General features: G+C 36.1%; 2 protein-coding genes across 3 annotated transcripts; one reads left to right on the top strand and one right to left on the bottom strand.

Annotated features, from left to right (window-relative positions):
- Positions 1-5880: 5880 nt before the first annotated feature.
- On the bottom strand, positions 5881-8148 carry LOC133037934 (beta-carotene hydroxylase 2, chloroplastic-like). 2 transcript variants are annotated; one of them, XM_061115737.1, is made up of 7 exons: positions 7382-8148; positions 7230-7289; positions 7065-7136; positions 6838-6967; positions 6577-6702; positions 6296-6352; positions 5881-6185 (listed from the first exon to the last, which is right to left on the bottom strand). In XM_061115737.1, coding segments are annotated over exons 1-7 (867 nt in total). In that variant the 5' UTR covers positions 7802-8148; the 3' UTR covers positions 5881-6183. The 2 variants fall into 2 exon arrangements, with proteins under 2 accessions (XP_060971720.1, XP_060971719.1); XM_061115736.1 differs by having other exon boundaries at positions 6833-6967; positions 7382-8133.
- A 7230-nt stretch (positions 8149-15378) lies between these two features.
- LOC115717814 (uncharacterized) lies at positions 15379-19194 on the top strand. The gene is made up of 6 exons (XM_061116506.1): positions 15379-15688; positions 15752-15978; positions 16069-17272; positions 17327-18250; positions 18371-18795; positions 18913-19194. Exons 1-6 carry the CDS (start codon positions 15379-15381, stop codon positions 19192-19194), a joined length of 3372 nt encoding a protein of 1123 aa, XP_060972489.1.
- The last annotated feature ends 1039 nt before the right edge of the window (positions 19195-20233 follow it).

Here is a 20233-nt window from a genome sequence, read left to right on the forward strand (position 1 = left end):
GTGTGTGAGTGAGATCATTGGCATAGCATATTCAGGAAACATATGGATTGCACTCAATAAAGAAGTATCAACCCAAGCAATTCTCTATGGATAATACTGCTTGCATCGTTCAACTAAAAGGAGGTACATTGAAGGAGATAGAGTTAGAACACATTTCACGAAATTCTTCTTTATACGCTTCAAGAAAATGCATATTGGTGTTCAACATATTCAATCAAGTGTCAATCTTACAAACTTATTCACAAAGTTATTACCAACATCAACATTTGAGAAGACGTCAGATAAGATCGAAATTCGTCGATTAGAAGATCTCCACAAATGCCTAAATGAGGGGGAGGGAGTTAGTTTACACTATACTCTTTTTCCTTTGACCAAGTTTTCAGTAAGATTTTTAATAAGGCAACTATTATGGACATCCAAGGGGGAGTGTTATAAATATTAATAATTATGTGGATGTCCAAATCTTTTATTTTTACCATGAATTGTAATCAACATTCCTCTTTTCCTTAGTTTCCCTTTTTCTTAGTTTCTTAATATCTCACTCTTGTATTTGTATAAATAGGGGTTCACCCCATTGGAATAAATAACTCAGAAATTCTCATTCACTTTCTCTTTCTCTCTTCATCTTGTTCTTCTTTATTCTCATCTACTTTATATTATTTTATATTATTTTATAACAAAGACATAATTATAGTAAGACACTACTCTTGTCCTTCTCGGTAGGAGTATTTTTGTTTTCAGCACGTGGAGAAATTATAACAAAAATAAATATTTTATATACAGAATAAATCTATTGAGACAAATAGTGATCACACCTAATATACATGAATAATAATTATTGAAAAGTAATTTTTTGGATAAACAAGTTTGTACATTATGTTTAATTGGATGCACAAGTAAAATACAATGATAATAACAATTTTGAATATAATGACAACAATAAATGAGATGCAGTGATGAAAAATATAGTTACAAATATAAGACAGACAACAATTTTAAAATCATATCATAATGAGTTTTCTATAAATTTATCAATTGTTTTTTTTCTTGGATCACTATTTTATGGGAGAATATTCTATAATTTCTAATTATATAAATTTATCAACTGTCTTTTAGTTTTAGATAAAAAATTGTACAATAAATTTTTTTTACAATATGAATTTATTTTACTGAATAATACAAAAATAAAATTATAGTAAAATAGTTACTTATATAATTATTTATTTATATATCAAAATTTTAAATTTCATATAAATTTACGACTAAATTATTACTAAATAATATGTCAAAAAAAATTATCATTAAATAAATACAGTTGTACGCGAAGCGCGATTTTTTGTGACTAAATATATATTTATAAAGGAGAACAATGAAACGGTGACATGGCAGTATAATGTTTATGTATCCATTTATTTATTTTTGGATAAATAGCGGCAAAACCCTCAAAACTTTTATTTTGGTTTCACTTAACCCCGAAAACCTAAATTTGGGCGTTAAAATCTCCAATACTCGTATTCTGTTAGCAATTTAACATTTCCGTCCATTTTAGGTGTTAAGTGCATGTTGGACTGGACACGGTGTACACGTGACACAATTTTATTAGTCCACGGAAAAAATTATTTAAAAAAATTATAATAAAATTAATTTAAAATTAAAAAAAATTATAATTAAAAAAATAAATAATTTTTCTTTTTTTTTTCTTTCTTTTTTTTCCTTTCTTTCTTTTTCTTTTTCTTTCTTTTTTTTTCTTTTCTTTCTTTTTCTTTTTATGTTCATCGACCTCTGTCGCTCTATCTCTCTCTCTCTCTCTCTCTCTCTCTCTCTCTCTCTCTCTCTCTCTCTCTCTCTCTCTCTCTCTCTCTCTCTCTCTCTCTCTCTCTCCTCGATAGCCACCTCTCTCTCGATCTCTCGCTCTATCACTCTCTCTCTCTCTCTCTCTTTTGAGAAACTGATACAATACCTAGAAATTAATAGAACAAAATTTTGAACACCAAAACCCAACTGTCACCGTCATCGACCCATATCCACAGATCTGCTACATTTTCTTCAAACACCAAAACCTAACTTTCACTGTCATCGACCCATATCCAAAGATCTGTGACATTTTCTTCGAACACCAAAACCCATATCCTTGCACAGATCTGCGACATTTTCATCGAACACGAAAACCTAGCTTTCACTGTCGTCAACCACAAAAGCTTCTAGCATTGTTCACTACAAATGCCAAAATCCCTGCACATAAGAGAGAGAGAGAGAGAGAGAGAGAGAGAGAGAGAGAGAGAGAGAGAGAGAGAATGAGAGAATAAAGGTCAACCTTTAATTTCTCCTTTGGTCGCCGACATCCAAGTCGCTCGCTGCCAGATTTGAGAGAAAAGTCGCCTGAAAATTTCTTTGCTCTGGTTTTTCTAGAATAAGAATGACGGAAAGGAGTACCTAAGGTTTTCAATCCTATTTATAAGTAATTCAAAAAAGGAAGTAATCGAATTCCCCCTAAAAGTGTACGTTATGTACTCATTACAAAAGAGTAACCGTCAAGCACACACAGACATCGAACCGTAATTCGAGGCAGAACTTTCAATTACCATTAAATGGGCAGAAATTGAAGAGACCCCCAGTCAAGGTCACGTCAGTTCATCATTCGACACTTAAGAGACGCATCACCCATCTTAACAAGACTCCAGATCGAGTAAAGTCCACGTACGACTAGGAAGGTCCCGCACAGACTTGGGGGCAAATGTTATCTTATTTTTTGCACCTCAACGTGGCAGTAGAACTGAATGACACGTGTCCCATGTTCTTGATACCTGAGCAGGGAAAAGTGTCCTGGGCAGCCTGTGAATGCCCTACCGGCATCTGTCACACTTCGACATTCGAGCAGGATTGTGAAGAAGATGTCTGACAAGGTATGATATGCCTGTCGAGAAACTTACAAGAGATAGTAACTTCAGAATAATCTCGTTATACCCAGACATGAAGACAATCTCTGTAATCGTGGGATTGAGTTAGAGAGATATGGCAACCTGCTCTAGCTTCCTATTTCATATTTTGTAATTATGTAATCATTGTAATTTTCTATTTTGTTCATTGTAAGCAAAAGAGAAACCACCCCTCATGCATTAAGCCCCTATAAATAGTGACCTACCCTAACTATGAAAGGGATTGAAAGAATCGCTTCAAAGAGAGAGATATTTATTTAGAGAGAAAATAGTGATGTAAGAGAATTACCCAGAGATCATTTGTTAGAGCTTTCAAAGGGAAAGAACACTTTGTTCCTTCTCTTAAGTCAATACAATACAAGGGGAGTAGGCTATTACCACACTCACGGGGCCGAACCTCTTTAAAATCTGGTATTCACTTTACCTTATTGTTTTTGTTCTCTTTTGATTATATTATTAAATCCCTTATTATTTTACTCACTGTCATTGGCTAAAAGCGAGGTCAACACCTAGAGATAATACTATTCAGATCACTATAAGTGGGATTTGATAGAGCTCTCTATAAGGTGACAAAGCATGGATCAAGTAGGCAGATCTCTAATGAGAGAGAGGTATAGCTTTAGAGGTGTGTGAGAGAGGAAGAAAGTATCCCTTTAGACATGTACAAGAGAGAGATAGAGAAGAGAGATTAGGGTTTCAGAGTTTGAGTGATTTGGAGGCTAGAATTAGACTTAACCTTTTTAGGTTAGTGTTAAGGCCTTTATATATGAAAGCCTAAACCCTAATTTACAACTAAAATTAATAGATATTTACATATTAAATTGATTAAATACAAAAGACTAAATTGCTCCTAGAAAGTAGATGTTTTCCATCAATTGGCTGGGCTGTTAAGGGCTCAATTCACAGGTAATTATTGTCCATGTATCAGTCTGTACATAGAGTCGTGCCAGGTCAATCTTGGCCGCTCATACATCTACAGGGGAGGTCTGGTCAGCCATGCACTGCAAGATATGGTATGGCCGACCATGCAAGTTCTGTAGGTTGAGGTCTGGCCAGCCATGCTCCTGCCAGGACCTAGCAGGTCATGTGCCTTCCAAGATCTTGCATGTCACTATAACTCTACCAAGAGGAGGCCAGCTTTGGGATATGGAGGCTAGCCTTTGGCAAGTGGAGGACAGCTTTGTACACTATTTCCTTGTAGAGGTCAGGTTTCTTGGTTGAACGAAAGCTCCCTTAGTCTAAAAGTCACTTTTTGGCCAGCCAGCTTGTGTCCAGATCCTGGCTTGCCATACAAGCTGAAATTGGCTGACAAGACTTGTTGGTTCAACTCCTTGATGGCTCGCTTTACTCCTTTCGGTTGCTGCTTGAAAGTTTTGCTATATCTTGTATGAAGACCCTGTCTTGCTACTGGCAGGTTGTATTCCACATGGCACATGTACTCTGTCTTTGTTTATGTGGACATGTCACGTAAGGTGGATAAAATTTAGGATAACATTATTAAATAAAGTAATTATTATAAATAAATACTTGTAAAAATATATAAATATTTATTAGATGAACATAAAAAAAAAATATAGAATAGTAAAATTAAAGTTCTTTAAATAAAATTATTTTGATAAATATACAAAATATTATTATTATTAAAAAAAAATTAGTACAAGATCAAGCATAAATGAAAAGATAGATATTCTTTTTCTGATATGATTCAATTGGTGTATAAATCTTTATCTTTATTTTCTAATGTTTTTAGAAATAACAATGTAATAGCCCACAACCTTGAAAGCAAGAAATTATTAGGCTTAGATAAAGAGATCGTTTGGAATTGTATCCTTGCAAATTGATTAGAGAAATTTGAAAAACTATCCATAAAACACTCTAAAATTATTTCCCTAAATTTATATCTATTCAAATTGCCCATATATGACTACATTTGATTTTCCCCATAATACTCCTCCCATTTGAAAAACAAATCCCAAACAAAAATTAAAACTTCTCTCTCTCCCTCTCGGTGAAACCTAGACCACGCCCGACCCAACCCCATCAAACACCAGCGGCTTCAGCGCCCGACCACGCCTGGCCACCGACGACCACCCACCACCACCGACAGCAGCGCCCAACCACGCACGACCACCGTCCGACCACGCACGACCACCACCCGCAATCGCGAATATGTCGAAGGTTAGTTTTTCCTCGGTCGGTTTTGGGTTTTTTTAGATCTGAGGTTGAAGACATCGGACCTCATATTGGTCCGATGCTGTTCGATGGTCCGACGGGGTACATGGGGTAAGGTCCGATGGGGTCCGATGGTCGTCTCGTGGGGTTATGTAGGTTGGCGTTCGATGGGTTATGTGAGGGGTCCGATGGGTTATGTGGGTTGGGGTCCGATGGGTTATGTGGGGGGTCCGATAGTCCGATGGGTTATGTGGGTTGGGGTCCGATGGGTTATGTGGGTTGGGTCCGATGGTGTTGTGGGTTGAAGTTTGAGACTGAAGGTTGTTCGGTAAGTGGGTGTCCGTGGGAGTCGACTCGGTCAGATCGGGGTTGTGGGTCTCCGTCGGAGTCGTCTCGGTCGGAGGAGGGGGTCGTCTCGTGGTCGGACTGGGGGTGAGGGGGCTGGGTCGGCTCGTACGATGTGGTGAGGTGGTTGAGGGTTCGGTTGGGTTGAGAGAGAAGCTAGAGAGATAGAGGAAGAGAGAGAGTTGGGTTGTGTGTTATGTGAGGGTTATTCTTGGGTTTTTTATAAAAGTGTCATATATGTTTTATTTTGAAATGTATTGGTTTAAGAATAAAATATTAGGGTTTTTAAAGTATAGTTTTTCAAATTTTTTAATGATTAATGTTATTGTAACTTGGATAGTCATGCTTTACCAATGGAAGTTACTTTACATTTTTCAGAAAAAAAAAGTAATAACAACGTCAATGCATATTTTTTAGGAAAAAAAAAGGAACAAAGTGAATACTTATTGAATATACACATATCTTAGTTATATCAATGGAAGAAAAATGACAAATATTTCAAACGAAACAAATAAGTGTATGTACAAAAAGATCTCTTCGAGCTGCCAATGAAAGCAATGCTTTGTATTTTTCTGTTTATCAATTAAATCAATTTTGTTAGCTTTTTTTTTTTCGATTGAAATTTTTATTTATAAATAATTAATAAATAAAAACTTATGAACTTTTGGATGATCTAACAATCCTCTGTATCTCTTTATTCAATTCTTCAAGTCCCCCAACATTCTCTAATTCCTACACACAAAATTAAACAATTTTCTCAAAAATACAATTTCAAATTGAAAAATAATAATAATGATAATAAACCAAAAAGACGTAAAAGTTATTAATTTAGGTAGACTCACATGTGGTCCTAAAAACAACCCGTATGGGACTCCTCCAAATTTGCCGGAATGATGAAACTAAATAAAAATGTATGGAATTAGATGTAGAAGAAAAAAATATATTATTCAGCTAAAAAAACAAAAAAAAAATAATAATAATATCTATTATAGTTATTACCTCCTATCAAGAAAAATTATCATATATAGCATGAATGAGTTACTGTTTAGTTTTAACATAGAATCTCGTTTATCTTATCTCAAATTCTAACCATAACAAAATAAAAAAAGAGTGAATTCATTACTTGATGGGCTGCAGCAACTTTTCTCAAATAAGGAACATTTGCAATGGGGCCAACCGGGAAACGACGGTGGACTAGACCATCGTGCACAAACATGTAAGCCATCCCAAACAGAGTAATTCCTAATCCCTGTAATGCCAAACACATACTTATTTCACCCTAATACTACAGTAACTACACTACTAATTATTTTTCTCATTTAGAAGAAACTATCATAGTAATTAAATTAATTGTAACTAAACTAATAATTAAAACTCACAGCACCAAAAGAGAGTCCAGGAAGAAGACCAGTGTTGAAGAAACCGTAATACAAAAGAGCAATGGCAGGGACCGCGTTGATTATGGCAAACACATCGTTGTGCTCAAAAGGTCCATCTCTAGCTCTGTGGTGGGACTGAAGAAAAGAGAATCGATTTAAGCACAACCCCAAAAAATTTGAACAACTTTTAAGTCTTAACCAATCACTATACTACACTACTCAAGAGGACAACCTCGTGCATATGCCACAATGAAGCGTGCCACAGTGCTCTATGGGCCCACCTTGCCCAGAATTCCATGCCAACCTGAAATAAAAAAACAATTGCGTGTTGTTATAAAATATTTTTATTGATTGATGAAATAATTATTGAATATGAAAGATAATCAAAAGAGCTTACAGCAGAACCAATAACTAGGAAAATGGTAACCAACATTTCAGCAACTGGGAATTCGCCACCCTGAAATCGAAAATATAAACAAAATCCCATTTTCGAAAACGGAAAAACAGATATTCGAATTTTGAAAATAAACATGAAAATATAATATTCACCTGCATTTGCCATGAAAATCTAAAATAAACGGCTGTAATGGCAGCCGAAGAAACTCCTAGGCTGGACAAAACTGCAGCAACAAGATAAGTATATCTCTCAATTTTCTTTCTTGCCAATCTATCATTTGATATTCTTGGAACTATAATTTCAGCTTCGGACTTGGATTCGTCTAATTTTATCGTATTTAAATCATGGGAAACCTGCATGGCATGATGATCCTCTGTTTTCTTGTTCAAAACAACGATAATTATTCCCTTGCCCTGTTTTCTCGAATAACTATAACTTGTTCGATTGAGATTGGATTTTTGAGCTAAGAACGAGAAGGAGTTTGATTTCGAGATGGGTTTCGGAGATGGAATGAACTTTCTTCCGAAACTGTATGTTAAAGGTCCAGAACCGGTCAAAACGCCGGCAGCCATGGACTTAACTCGAAGCTCGAGTCAACTCGATTATTATAAAGTGTCAGAGATTTTTCTGAATAATAGAAAATTTTGATGGAAACAAAAATCTACCGGAGAAAAAGATATTTGGGGCTTCGAAATCAAATTATTGTGAATATTTTATTTATACAGATCCTGAGGTGTTTTTTCAGACCATCATTGTTGTCCAAAATTTTCTCTTAGTGAAGTAATGTTTTCTTCACCGAGCTTTTAGCCAAATCACTTAAATATCAAATTCTATAATTTTCTCAATCATATAAATCAAATCCCACACGCATAAGAACTCTGAACAAGCTATATAATGGTGGAGATATTTAAGGAAAGTAATGTTTGAAATTCTTATGCTTCTGTCCATTGACTTGTACTTGTTCGGCGTGCTCGATCTACTCGAAGTTGGATAATAGACGTTAAAGGTTCAACCTTAACACGTTTAACTCTTACGCAATCTGAACGGAACTTATAATATTGGAATTAATTAGATTTACTAATTAATAAATCTTATCGCAAATTTTCGTTAACTATATTTGAGCCTAAATTGTAATAGATTTGCACATATAACAAAAACAGTAAAGAAAAAATAAGAATACAAAGAGTCTCTTTGGTTGTGTATTCAGTTTTTAGTTTTTAAAATTCTGTTTTTAAAAGTAAGAATAGAAAATAATTTTTTGTCATTTTAAAAATTTAAGGGTAAATAACATTTTGGACCCTGTGTTTTGCAAAAGTTAATGATTGGACCCTCTGTTTTGTTAAATGACAAAATGGACCCTGTATTTTCCAAAATGGTAAAAATAGAACCCTGAACTGTTTTTTTGTCAAAATAAAATTTAATAATTATCCGTTCTAAAGGTGTTATGACAAAACTGTTTACATTTTCTATATCTGTTTGTATTTTCAAGTTGGTTATATTAAAAAAAAAATTGTTATTCAAAAAAAAAAAAGTTGTCAAAAATTAAGCTCAGGGTTCTATTTGTACTATTTTGGAAAATACAGGGTCCATTTTGTCATTTAACAAAACAGAAGGTCCAATTGGTAACTTTTACAAAACACAAGGTCCAAAATGGTATTTACCCAAAATTTAATGGTATTTGGCATAAGTTTTTTAAAATTATTTTAAAATTTTTTCTTACTAAAAAAATTAATATTTTAACACCATCATGACATCTGAGTTCGGGTTAGGTTCGGGTCTAGGATCTGAGTAACAAAAATATAAAATATAATATGTTACACAAAAAAAATTATTTTTGAAAATTGAAAATAACATTTTGATGTTTTCTATTTTCTGGTATTTTAAAACTCAGTTCTTATAAAATTGTTTTTAAAAATTTTTGCCAAACGACTCTTATTAGTTATTAAAAACTGTTTTCTGTTTTTTAAAACTGAAAATAATTTTTAAGTTATGAAGCCAAACAACCTCAAAGGTTTTTACGTGGTTTTGCAGTTAAAAATCTGCATATTACACGAGTCAATCTTATTAAATTTCTGATGCAGTTCTAGGGCTTTCTTTCTCTAATGAATTTTTCGTCCATTTTTTAGTATAACCTGCTCCTATTTATAATTACATAGAAGGGCAGTTAATTACAAATTTGACTGATATTTTACAACGATCATCCCCTGAAATTGTGGGATTTGATTTCATCCCACATAAAATAAATGCGATAGGAGCTGGGCCGCGGCCCTTGGGTTCCAAACCCAGAAAACCTAAAAACTAGCTTCAAAAAACATGGCCAAATCACACTCAATTCAACCCAAACCAAAACCAAAACTCAGAATCATACTCCATAATTATAACTCATCAACACAGAGAGTTAAAACAAAAATTCATGCATTAAAACCCCACAATATAAACCCTCAAAGTTCAAATTTAAACAACATACAACATAGGCTCCAAACTAGAGCAAGATACACCAAGAACCCAACTTCAAGAGCTTAAATACTTCACCTAAATTCTCAGCTCCCAATAACAACAAAATTCACAACTGTATAATCAATTAAAAACACAATAGAATCCCTAAAATTTTCTCAAAACACAGTGATTGATGTGCCATCAGCATTCAATACAATGATAGGTCAGCCAGCCCTGAACGACTTAAAGGCAGTGACGTCAATTTACAACCTATGCCTAAAGTTCCCAACAAGGCATAGGGTAGTGTGCCTAAGGAAAGATTAACAAACTTCCTGGCACTGCTACAACATGGGTTTGACCAAAGCCAAGAAGGAAAAAAATCCTTCAAAGAGCATTGATGAACAGTACGACAAAGGTTAATGAAGCTCAGCTCAAAGCAAGGAGAGAGACATAGTTTCTCAATATGGGGTTCCTATAGAAAGCTTTGGACCGGTACAGGAGTTAGAAGAAGTAGATATTGACCGCACTCTTTTGACCAAAAGATTAAAGATCAAAATGGGTTTAGCGATAGAAAAAAATCATAAATAATAAAATTTCTAAGGGCAAACCTCAATGTCTTTTCCTAGTCGCATGAGAACTATGGTGGGGATCGATCCATCAATAGTCTCTCATGCCCTGAACATAGATCAAAACTTCCGACCTATATAGAAAAAATGAGGTTACTAGATAAAGAGCAAGCACAAGCTCTAAAAGATGAAGTCGAAAGGCTGAGTGCCAAAAACTCATCATTGAAGCTTTCTACCCGCTCTCGGTATCAAATCCAATTGTGATGCCCAAGCCAAAAACATGTGAAAAGTATGCATAGATTTTACCGACTTGAATAAGACGTGTCCAAAACACTTCTTCCCACTTTCAAGGATAGACCAGCTGGTAGATGCTACAACTGATCATGAGATCCTAAGCTTCATGGAGCCTACTCAGGTTAAAATAAAATTAAAATGTATCAACCAGATCAAGAATATACATGTTTTACGATGGACGTGGGTCTGTACTGCTACAAAGTCTTGCCTTTTGGACTGAAAAAATCTAGAGGCCACTTATGAGAGACTTGTAAATAAGATGTTAAAAGATCTTATTGGCCGTAACATGGAAGTCTATGTGGGCAACATTCCATTCAAGTCTAAAAAGGCTGGGGGCACATAAAGGATCTAAATGACTGCTTCAAGATCCTCCAAGAGTACAATATGAAGCTCAACCCCTCAAATGTTCTTTCGGAGTAAGCTCATGCAAGTTCATTGGCTTCATTGTGAATGCCAGGGGAATCGAAGCAAAACCTCAGAAGATCCAAGCCCTTTTCTACATGAAGTCACCCATAATGATAAAAGAAGTACAGAGCTTGACTTGACGTATTGCAGAACTAAGAAGATTTGTGTCAAATTCCATGGAGGAGTGTGAGACGACATTGTAAGAGCTAAAGAAACAACTAGCTCAACCTCCTATCTTATCAAAGCCTCTAGATAATAAGGAATTCGACATATACTTCGTTGTTATAGAATATTTTGTAAGTGTAGTTCTAATTAGAGAAGAAGACATAGTTTAGCACCCAATGTACTACGTTAGCAAGAAACTTATGGTCGCTGAAAGTCAATACCCACTTATTGACCTCAAAAAGTGATCAACCGATGGTAAGGTTGTATGGATCTGATGCTTGCCACATGTTACACAGATAGAATAGAAAAGTAATGAACACATAGATTTGTTATAGAGGTTTTCTCCCCTTACTTAGCACCTACTCCCCTTTTTGTTGTATTGACATATAGAGATAATACTATTCAGATCGCTACAGGTGGGATCTGATATAGCTCTCTATAAGAATACTAAACATGAATCAATAGGCAAATCTCTAATGAGAGAGTGAGATTGCCTTAGAGGCATGTGAGAGATGAAGAGAGGAGAGAGGCCTTGGGGGCCTGTAGCAAAAAGAGAGAAATAGAGGCTAGGGCTTCTTATTTAAAATGATTTGGAGGCTTAGTGACTTAGGTTTCTAGGCTAGGGTTAAGGCCTTTCTATTGACGGCCTTAACCCTGTATTATAGTTTCAATCCCTAGATATTTGCATAGGTTGTTAGATAAATATAAAAGACTAAAGTGCCCTTGAATCTAGATAATATTCGATCATTCTACTAGGCTTTTAGGGCCCAATTCGCAGCCCATAACTTCCTATCCACACTTTGGGTTGTAGATAGAGTCCTGCTAGGTTAAACCTTACTGCCCATAGACCTTTAGGGGAGGTCTGGCCGCCCAAGGCCTGTAGGATCTGACAGGTCAAGGTCTGCAGCATCTTACATGTCAACACTTGTAGGACCTGGCAGGATTCTATGTACAGCCCAAAATGTAGACAGCAAGTCATGGACTGCAAATTGGGCCCTAAAAGCCCAATAGAATGGCTAAATAATATCTAGGTTCAAGGGCACTTTAGTCTTTTGTAATTATCTAAAAACCTATGCAAATATATAGGAATTTAAATTGTAATCTAGGGTTTAGGCCTCCTATATAAGGCCTTAACCCTAAGTCACTAAGCCTCCAAATCACTCTAAGTAAAAACCCCTAGCCTCTCTTTCTCTCTCTTTACTAGACACCCCCAAGGGCTCTCTCCTCTGTTCGTCTCTCACACGCCTCTAAGAAAATCTCACTCTCTCATTAGGGATCTACCTATTGATTGATGTTTTGTATCCTTATAGAGAGCTATATCAGATCCTACCTATAACAAATCTATGTGTTTATTATTACTAGTCTATTCTATTTGTTGTAACACATGTCAAGCATCAGACCCATACGACTCTACTGTCAGTTGATCACTTTTTGAGGTCAATAGTTTGATACTTTCATTAATAGTGTGGATATCATATCTCATCAAACACCATGGTTAACATAGCTCAACAAAGTCTCTTAATTTAGTGATTCTTTTGTTATATATTAAATTAATTATCATTTAAAATTTATGTATCAATTAATTTTTTAAATAAAAAAGAAAATAATAAAGTTTCATACTAGAATTAAATAAACTTGCATTTTTTACACAATTAAACTTCACATGGTGCTATATATTATCTAGAAACATATAATATACAAAATTTTATAAAGATTAGGTCCAAAAATTGAACTCCCACCTCTAATAAAGTACCAAGCGTAAAAGACCAACCACTACGGTAATAAGGGTTCTCATAAACATAGCTAGCTAACCGAAACTTGAATAATTTAGAAGAAAAAACATAATGACAACAGTACACAATGCAAATTCTATGGAGTTTAATTAAATATGGTGTATTGCTTTCAAAAAGATAAATAAATAAATAAAATTAAATGTGGTGTATCTAATTAAGTATTACATATCCTAAAATAAAAAAAGTTATGTTTTATATATCCTTTGAAAAATAAAAATGTAAAAGTAAGTATTATATATTATCATAATAGTTTCACGAGGGATTCCCGCAATAATGTGGCCTACAGGTTCCCTTCCAACCAAACAAATATGTATTAACTTTGATACTGCTGGCCATCAATAATATCTCTACCTAAGCCAGTAGTGCTATTATGATCATGATGAACTTTATATTTTCTGTTCATTACCTTTCTTTCTTTTTAATTATTTTTTAAAAAAATAATAAGAAATGGACGTACCAATAAATTTGACACTATAATGAAGCCTATGCTTGTAGATCGTAGGCCCAATAATCCACTTGTAATATTGAGCCAGTTGAGACGACAACCGGCACCAGGACAGTCCGTGTTGCAAATATAACTAAATATACTATTTTAAAATTTTAAATATATTTAGAGATTGGCACCAATAGTCTCTAATTTTAAGTATGATATTGTAAAGGATAATGTCTCAATGCAAAAAAAAAAACAATGGCAATTTAATTAAGTTTCTGATTCTTAACATTATTAGTTGCAAAGTTCTTTATCCTTAAAGATTATTAATGTAAAAATTAGGAAACTTAATTAAGTTGCGTATGTTACTCTTGATCCTTAACAACGGCCGGGTAAACCTAATTATAGTTGCATAGCAGGGCAAAAAATTAAAACTGCCTAACTATTCAATTAATTTAAAAATAGAATGTAAAAGTCCTATGACAAGTCCGTAGTGTTCTTGCAATATTCCAACTTTTGTTGTTCTTAGCCAATTTCATCGCCACCACTACCCATTATCGCTATCTATTAAATTCACTAAAAAGAAATTTCTCTTTTAGTAACAATAAAATTATTAGCTATAATAATAAAATATATGTGGCTAAAATAAATTCTATCTAACTACTTATAATCATTAAAAAGTTTGTATGTTATTAAAAGTTAATGTTAGTCTCAATTATTATAATTTATTTTACTAGACAATAAAAGTAAGTTTTTGATTAATTTTTGTAACAGAATATAGTTGTATAGAAGTCTCTCTCTCTAAAGTGTATTGCATGTCCCTCCACTGTGAGTGCTTTGTGATTTGTTGATTTTGGTTCCTGTGATCCGATAGCCTCATCGTACGTCCCTGCATCATGGCTTCCAATAGCACGCGCTTGAAGGAGATTGAAGAAGGCTGGAAAAATATCCAGCTTGAAGAGGAAGAAGAAGATGAAACCTTCTATGAAGAAGCAGAGGCCGACGATGAGCAGCACATCGACAGTCAATGGTGTCTTGTTGGGCGGCTTTTAACAGGGAAGATCTTTGATTTTTCGGATCTTTCAGAACATTATGGCAGATTTGTGGAAACCCGGCAAAGGTATGTACGCCAAACAACTTGATCAAAATCAATTTTTATTTTAATTCTATCATGAGATCGACATTCAGCGAGTTATCAAAGGCAGTCTGTGGACTTACGATCGAAAACAAATCATTATCGAGCGTCTTAGTGAAGGCGCCAACCCTCGGGCTGTGCCGCTTAACACACTCAATTTATGGGTTCAAGTTCACGACCTACAGTCCGGTTTCTCGACTATGAAAGTGGCCAAGGATGCTTGTAATTACGTTGGTATATTTCTCGAATCCGATCCAAACAACTTCACGAGTGTTTGGCGTGAGTTCTTGCAGATCTGTGTCTCTCTTTCTCTTGATTGCCCTTTGAAAAGGCGTATGAAATTCAAGAAACGTGACGGCAGTTCGTTTTACGCCAATTTTCGGTATGAAAATGTTCCAACCTTCTACTTTATTTGTGGTCTCATGGGGCATTCGGAACGTTTCTGCCCACGGCTTTTCGATACGCCGGAGCACCTCATCGTTAAGCCATATAGTCTGCACATGAAAGCTACACCTCGACGACACCAGAACTTCAAAGAATCACCTTACCTACGATCGGGCAAAGCTGGCAGCAGCTCCTTCCCTGGTGTGAACGCAAACGGGTCTGCCAACTCCTCCCCTGGTGTGAACACGAATGGTCTAGGCAGTAATGGCATGGATACCAACCGAGCTAATTTCATGGGATTGGCTTCCCCTAAATTTTCTCAATCACGTAACAAGAATAAAGGTGTTATTGCTTATAGTAATCAAGGTGATGATGTTGATGAGGTGGCAGTATCTGATTTAAAAAGGAAGAGATTTGCTAGTATTTTAAATAAAGAGGCCCAAGCTCCTAATGTGGGCCAGACAGTCACCATGGACCAGCTTCATATTGACCCAAAAAACTTGCATTCGATGGGTTCTGGTTTCCAGGCCCACCAGCCATTATGAATACTTTAAGTTGGAATTGTCGTGGGCTTGGGAACCCACGGGCCTGTCAATTCCTTGAGAACATTGTTGTTCAAAAGAAGCCCAATTTTATTTTTTTGTATGAAACTTTTTGCAAAACTGATATTGTGGTTCGAATTAAACACAAGCTTGGTTTTGAAGGAGCTTATTGTGTGGAAGTTCACGGTCATAAACGGGGACTTGCTCTCCTTTGGAGAGTTAATGATGATGTCCATTTTTTGGGGTGTTCAAGTAATCACATTGATGTAGTTGTTCGTGCTCCTAACTGCATTCCTTGGCGGCTAACTGGTATTTACGGGGAACCAAACCGAAGCTTTCGGTTCAAAACTTGACAACTCATTGAAACTTTAGCTGGTTCTTCTCACCTTCCATGGTGCATTATTGGTGATCTCAACAACATTGGTGACCACTCTGAGAAGCGAGGGGGTAGACCTTACCCATTGTCTCTTATTCATGGCTTTCAAGGTGTCCTTTATAGATGCAATCTTGTTGACTTAAAGCTTCATGGCCATCCTTACACTTGGGAGAGAGGCAAAGGCACGGCTAACTGGGTTGAAATCAGGTTGGAGAAAGCTCTGGTGTCTCAACTTTGGCTTGATTCTTTCCCATAAGCTGTTTTAACCAATTGTGATGTTTCTTCTTCTGATCATACGCCCATATATCTTCAGCCTGAGCCGACTGATGTAACCCATTTTGTGTACCATTTTAAGTTTGAAAATGCATGGACACGTGAGCCTCTCTATAGCCAAATTGTTCAATCTTGTTGGGAGAATTTTTCACATGCTTCATTTCAGGAAAAAGTAAAGCAATGCAGTTTCTTGTTAGCCGAATGGGGAAGAAGTCTTACATGCAACTTTAAGCATAAAATCAAAAAAAGCAAGGCCACTCTTTCTGCTCTAAAAGATAAAACCGATCCCAACTCTGTACATGATTTTTGTCAGGAGCAAACTAATTATTTCGAGATCCTTGCCCAACAAGAATTGTATTGGAAGCAGCGATCAAAGCAATTCTGGCTTCATAGTGGTGATAAAAATTCCAAGTTTTTTCATGCCATGTCTAGTTCAAGGAAAAGAACCAACAATATCCATCAACTACAACAAGCTGACAAATTATGGGCTACTTGGGATAGTGGTTTGCAAGATATTATTGTTCAGTATTTTCAAGACATTTTTACTGCTGGGAATCCTAACTTTGATTATGTTACAGCTGGTATAAGGTGCTCTATCACTGACTTACACAACGATATGCTTTTGCAACCGATTGTTGATGATGAGGTTCGACTTGCTCTCTTTCAAATGCATCCTGACAAAGCACCAGGGCCTGATGGTATGGGACATGGCTTCTTTCAGAAACAATGGCATATAGTGGGTTCGGATGTCATTTCTCTTGTGAGGGACTTTTTTGAAACAGGCTCTTTTCCCGAAAGCCTCAATGACACTAATTTGGTTCTCATTCCTAAGAAGAAGACTCAAACTACTATGGGTGATCTTCGTCCCATTGCCTTGTGTAACGTTGTTTACAAAATTGATGCAAAAGTGCTTGCTAACAGAATTAAACCTCTGGTTGATCAGGTAATCTCCCCTACTCAGAGTGCATTTATTCCTGGATGCCTTATTTCTGATAATATAATGATAGCTTTTGAAGTTATGCATTACTTGAAATGTAAAGTTCATGGAAAGAAAGGCTATATGGCACTCAAACTTGATATGAGCAAAGCCTATGATCGAGTAGAATGGGGTTATCTAAGGGCGGTCATGATCCAAATGGGATTCAGTCTTCGATGGGTTAATATGATAATGTCTTGTGTGACCAGTGTTCGCTATTCTATTATTCATGGTGGTCATGTTATAGGACCTATTCTTCCCACTCGCGGTATACGATAAGGCGACCCCTTATCCACTTACTTGTTCATCATCTGTGCTGAAGGTTTCTCTACTCTCATCTCTAAGTTCGAAACTGACAGATTGTTACAAGGCTGTCGTGTTGCTAACGGTGCTCCCACCATCTCTCACATGCTGTTTGCTGATGACAGCTATCTTTTTTGCCAAGCTAATTCAGGTGTCGCACGTAGTGTCATGTCTCTTCTTCGTCGCTCTGAAACCGCTTCTGGCCAGCAGGTGAATCTCACAAAGTCTTCCATCTTCTTCAGTCCAAATGTTCAACAAGATGTTCGGCACCAAATATGCTCTCTTCTCAGTATGGATGAAGCCTCTGACAACAACTTTTATTTGGGATTACCAAACATTATTGGAAGAAATAAAAAATCTATTCTTGGTTTTCTGAAGACTAAAGTGATCAACAGAATCAATAGTTGGACTGGGAAATTATTATCTGGCGCTAGTAAAGAAGTTTTGTTGAAGACAGTTGTCCAATCCCTTCCTACTTATGCCATGAGTGTGTTCCTTCTTCCTTTGGGTACCTGTGACAAAATTGAGAGATTAATGTCTCGGTTCTGGTGGAAGACCACTAGTAGCAAAGGCAATGGTCTTATTTGGATGAATTGGAATCGACTCTCTCAACCAAAAGATGCAGGCGGCTTGGGTTTCCGGCTACTCCATGATTTCAACCTTGCTATGCTTGCTAAGCAAGGTTGGAGATTTTTGACACATCCAAATTCTTTGGCTACCACAATCTACAAGGCTCGTTACTTTCCACATGATGACTACCTATCGGCCGATCTTGGAAGGAATCCAAGTTTTGTTTGGAGGAGTATTTGGCAAGCTCAATCCTTAGTTCGTTTGGGGGTAAGACGAAGCATTGGTACTGGTTTGACGGTCAATATCTTACACCAACCTTGGCTTCCTCATTCCACTAATCCATATGTAACTTCCTCTCATGTGGGTCTAGTTGGTCATACTGTGAGTTCTCTCTTCTCTGTTGATTCTAGAACTTGGGACATTGAAATTGTTTAAGATATTTTCAACCACCGTGATGCTGATCTTATTCTTAGTATTCCTTTGAGCTTTTCAGCTTCAGGTGATTTTTGGTCATGGTCTGGTGAACATTCTGGGAATTTCTCTGTTAAAAGTGCCTACCGCATGCTTCAGGATAACAAGTATTCAAGGTTAGGTGTTAACAACTCAGGGTTTTGGCGAAACCTATGGCAACTTAAGATCCCACCAAAGGTCAAGAATCTTCTCTGGCGAGCTGCATCTGGGGTTTTACCAACCTGCTTGAATCTCAGAACTAAACATGTGGATATCTCCTCCACTCGTCCAGTTTTCCATTCGGCTCTCGAGACTATCTCCCATGCTCTTCTTTCTTGCCATTTTTCTTCATGCTGTTGGAATTCTATGGATCTACCTGCTGGAATTGCTCTCGATGACTCTTTTCCAATCTGGTTAGATAACATCTTTCATAAGCTTGATGCTGATCGTGTTTCCCAGATGGTAATGGTTTGTTGGTCTCTTTGGAAAGCAAGAAACTCCATTGTTTGGAAAAACAAAGCTCTCACAGTTGCAAATGTCTTAGCTTCAGCACGGATATCTCTTGATCATTAGATTAAAGCTTAGGATAACACTTCCCTATCCTCCATTAATTTCTATAATAGTGGAGATGGGGCTGAGCTATGGACTAAACCGGATACAAACACAATCAAGATAAATGTTGATGCTGCTACGTTTGCTAGTAAGAACAGATATGGTTATGGCATGGTCGCAAGAAACAACTTGGGCATTCTTATTGACGGCAAAGCTGGATGTAATCTTGGGACCTTTGCACCTGAAGTTGCAGAAATCATTGGCATCAAGGAAGCCTTAAGCTGGATTAAAAACCATAACTGGCACACTGTTTAGCTAGAGACTGATAGCTTACTCTCTGTCCAAGCTATTCGAAGCAGAATTCCTCTTAATTCGGTTTTTGGTATTCTTGTTCATGATTGCAAAGTTCTTTTATCTTCGATATCTTCTTTTAAAATTCATTTTGTAAAACGTTCAGCAAATCGACTAGCACATACTGTTGCTAGGTTGTCTCGGTCTTTATCTGAACGTAGCATTTGTGTGTCTAACGCTCCAGCAGTTCTGCTGGATATTAGGTATTCAGAATGCTAAATTTAATGAAGTTCTCATTTCATCAAAAAATAATTTATTTTACTAAAATTATATTTTTAATAAAATTTATTGCTAAAAGTAGGTTGTAACTAAAACTACATTTGTAAAAAAAATTGCGATTAAATAAATCTAGTAACTATTTTAAGATTTAACAAAAAATTCAAAATTGTCACAGATAGATCTTAAATATTAAGGCTGTGTTTAATTACACTGTGCAGTGTTTTTTTTTGGTAATTTAATGGGTTTTGTTTGTATATTAATTTATAATTTCATTTTGTTGTATAGTTCTTCTAAATAAAAAGATATTCGAAAGAATTGTCGTAGAAAGCTAGATCTCGTCCAGAAAGGAGTTCCAAAAGTCTAGATTGTCCACTCCAGAAGTTGTTTGTCTTTATGGGAAGTTAGAAGTCATTCGGAAGGGTATTCTTGGACTTGTAACTTGTCCATCTAGAAAAAGCCTCGTTGAATGATAGATGTCGTTTGGAATGGAATTCTCAGAAATCTATCTTGTCCACTCCCGAAGGAGTCTTAAAGAAAGCTAGTCTCCCTCCGAAAAAGAGTTTTGGATGGCTAGTTGTTCTCTCCTGCAAGTGAGTTCTGGATAGTCGACTCCAGTTGCCACTTTTCCTATTTGAGAAGTCCCTTCAACGTATGCACTGGTCTTTCTTCCAAGAAGCATACGTAGCTCTAGAAGCGCTTTAACATGAGCTAGCATGGAGATTTTGTTACAATGAAGTTTGTTAAATTTTTTATGTTTTAACTAACTTAACAATTTAGCTTTTCC

Source organism: Cannabis sativa, chromosome 5, assembly GCF_029168945.1.
Source record: "Cannabis sativa cultivar Pink pepper isolate KNU-18-1 chromosome 5, ASM2916894v1, whole genome shotgun sequence".
In the NCBI taxonomy this organism is placed as follows: Eukaryota; Viridiplantae; Streptophyta; class Magnoliopsida; order Rosales; family Cannabaceae; genus Cannabis; species Cannabis sativa.

Coding starts and splice junctions, on each gene's coding strand:
- LOC133037934 (XM_061115736.1), bottom strand. CDS start 7,801: ATGGCTGCCGGCGTTTTGACCGGTTCTGGACCTTTAACATACAGTTTC. Junction 7,290..7,381: donor GATTTTCATGGCAAATGCAG/GTGAATATTATA, acceptor TTTCGATTTCAG/GGTGGCGAATTCCCAGTTGC. Junction 6,353..6,576: donor AAGTTGCTGCAGCCCATCAA/GTAATGAATTCA, acceptor ATTTTTATTTAG/TTTCATCATTCCGGCAAATT.
- LOC115717814 (XM_061116506.1), top strand. CDS start 15,379: ATGAATACTTTAAGTTGGAATTGTCGTGGGCTTGGGAACCCACGGGCC. Junction 15,689..15,751: donor CATTCCTTGGCGGCTAACTG/GTATTTACGGGG, acceptor TTGAAACTTTAG/CTGGTTCTTCTCACCTTCCA. Junction 18,251..18,370: donor CTCTCATGTGGGTCTAGTTG/GTCATACTGTGA, acceptor TGAGCTTTTCAG/CTTCAGGTGATTTTTGGTCA.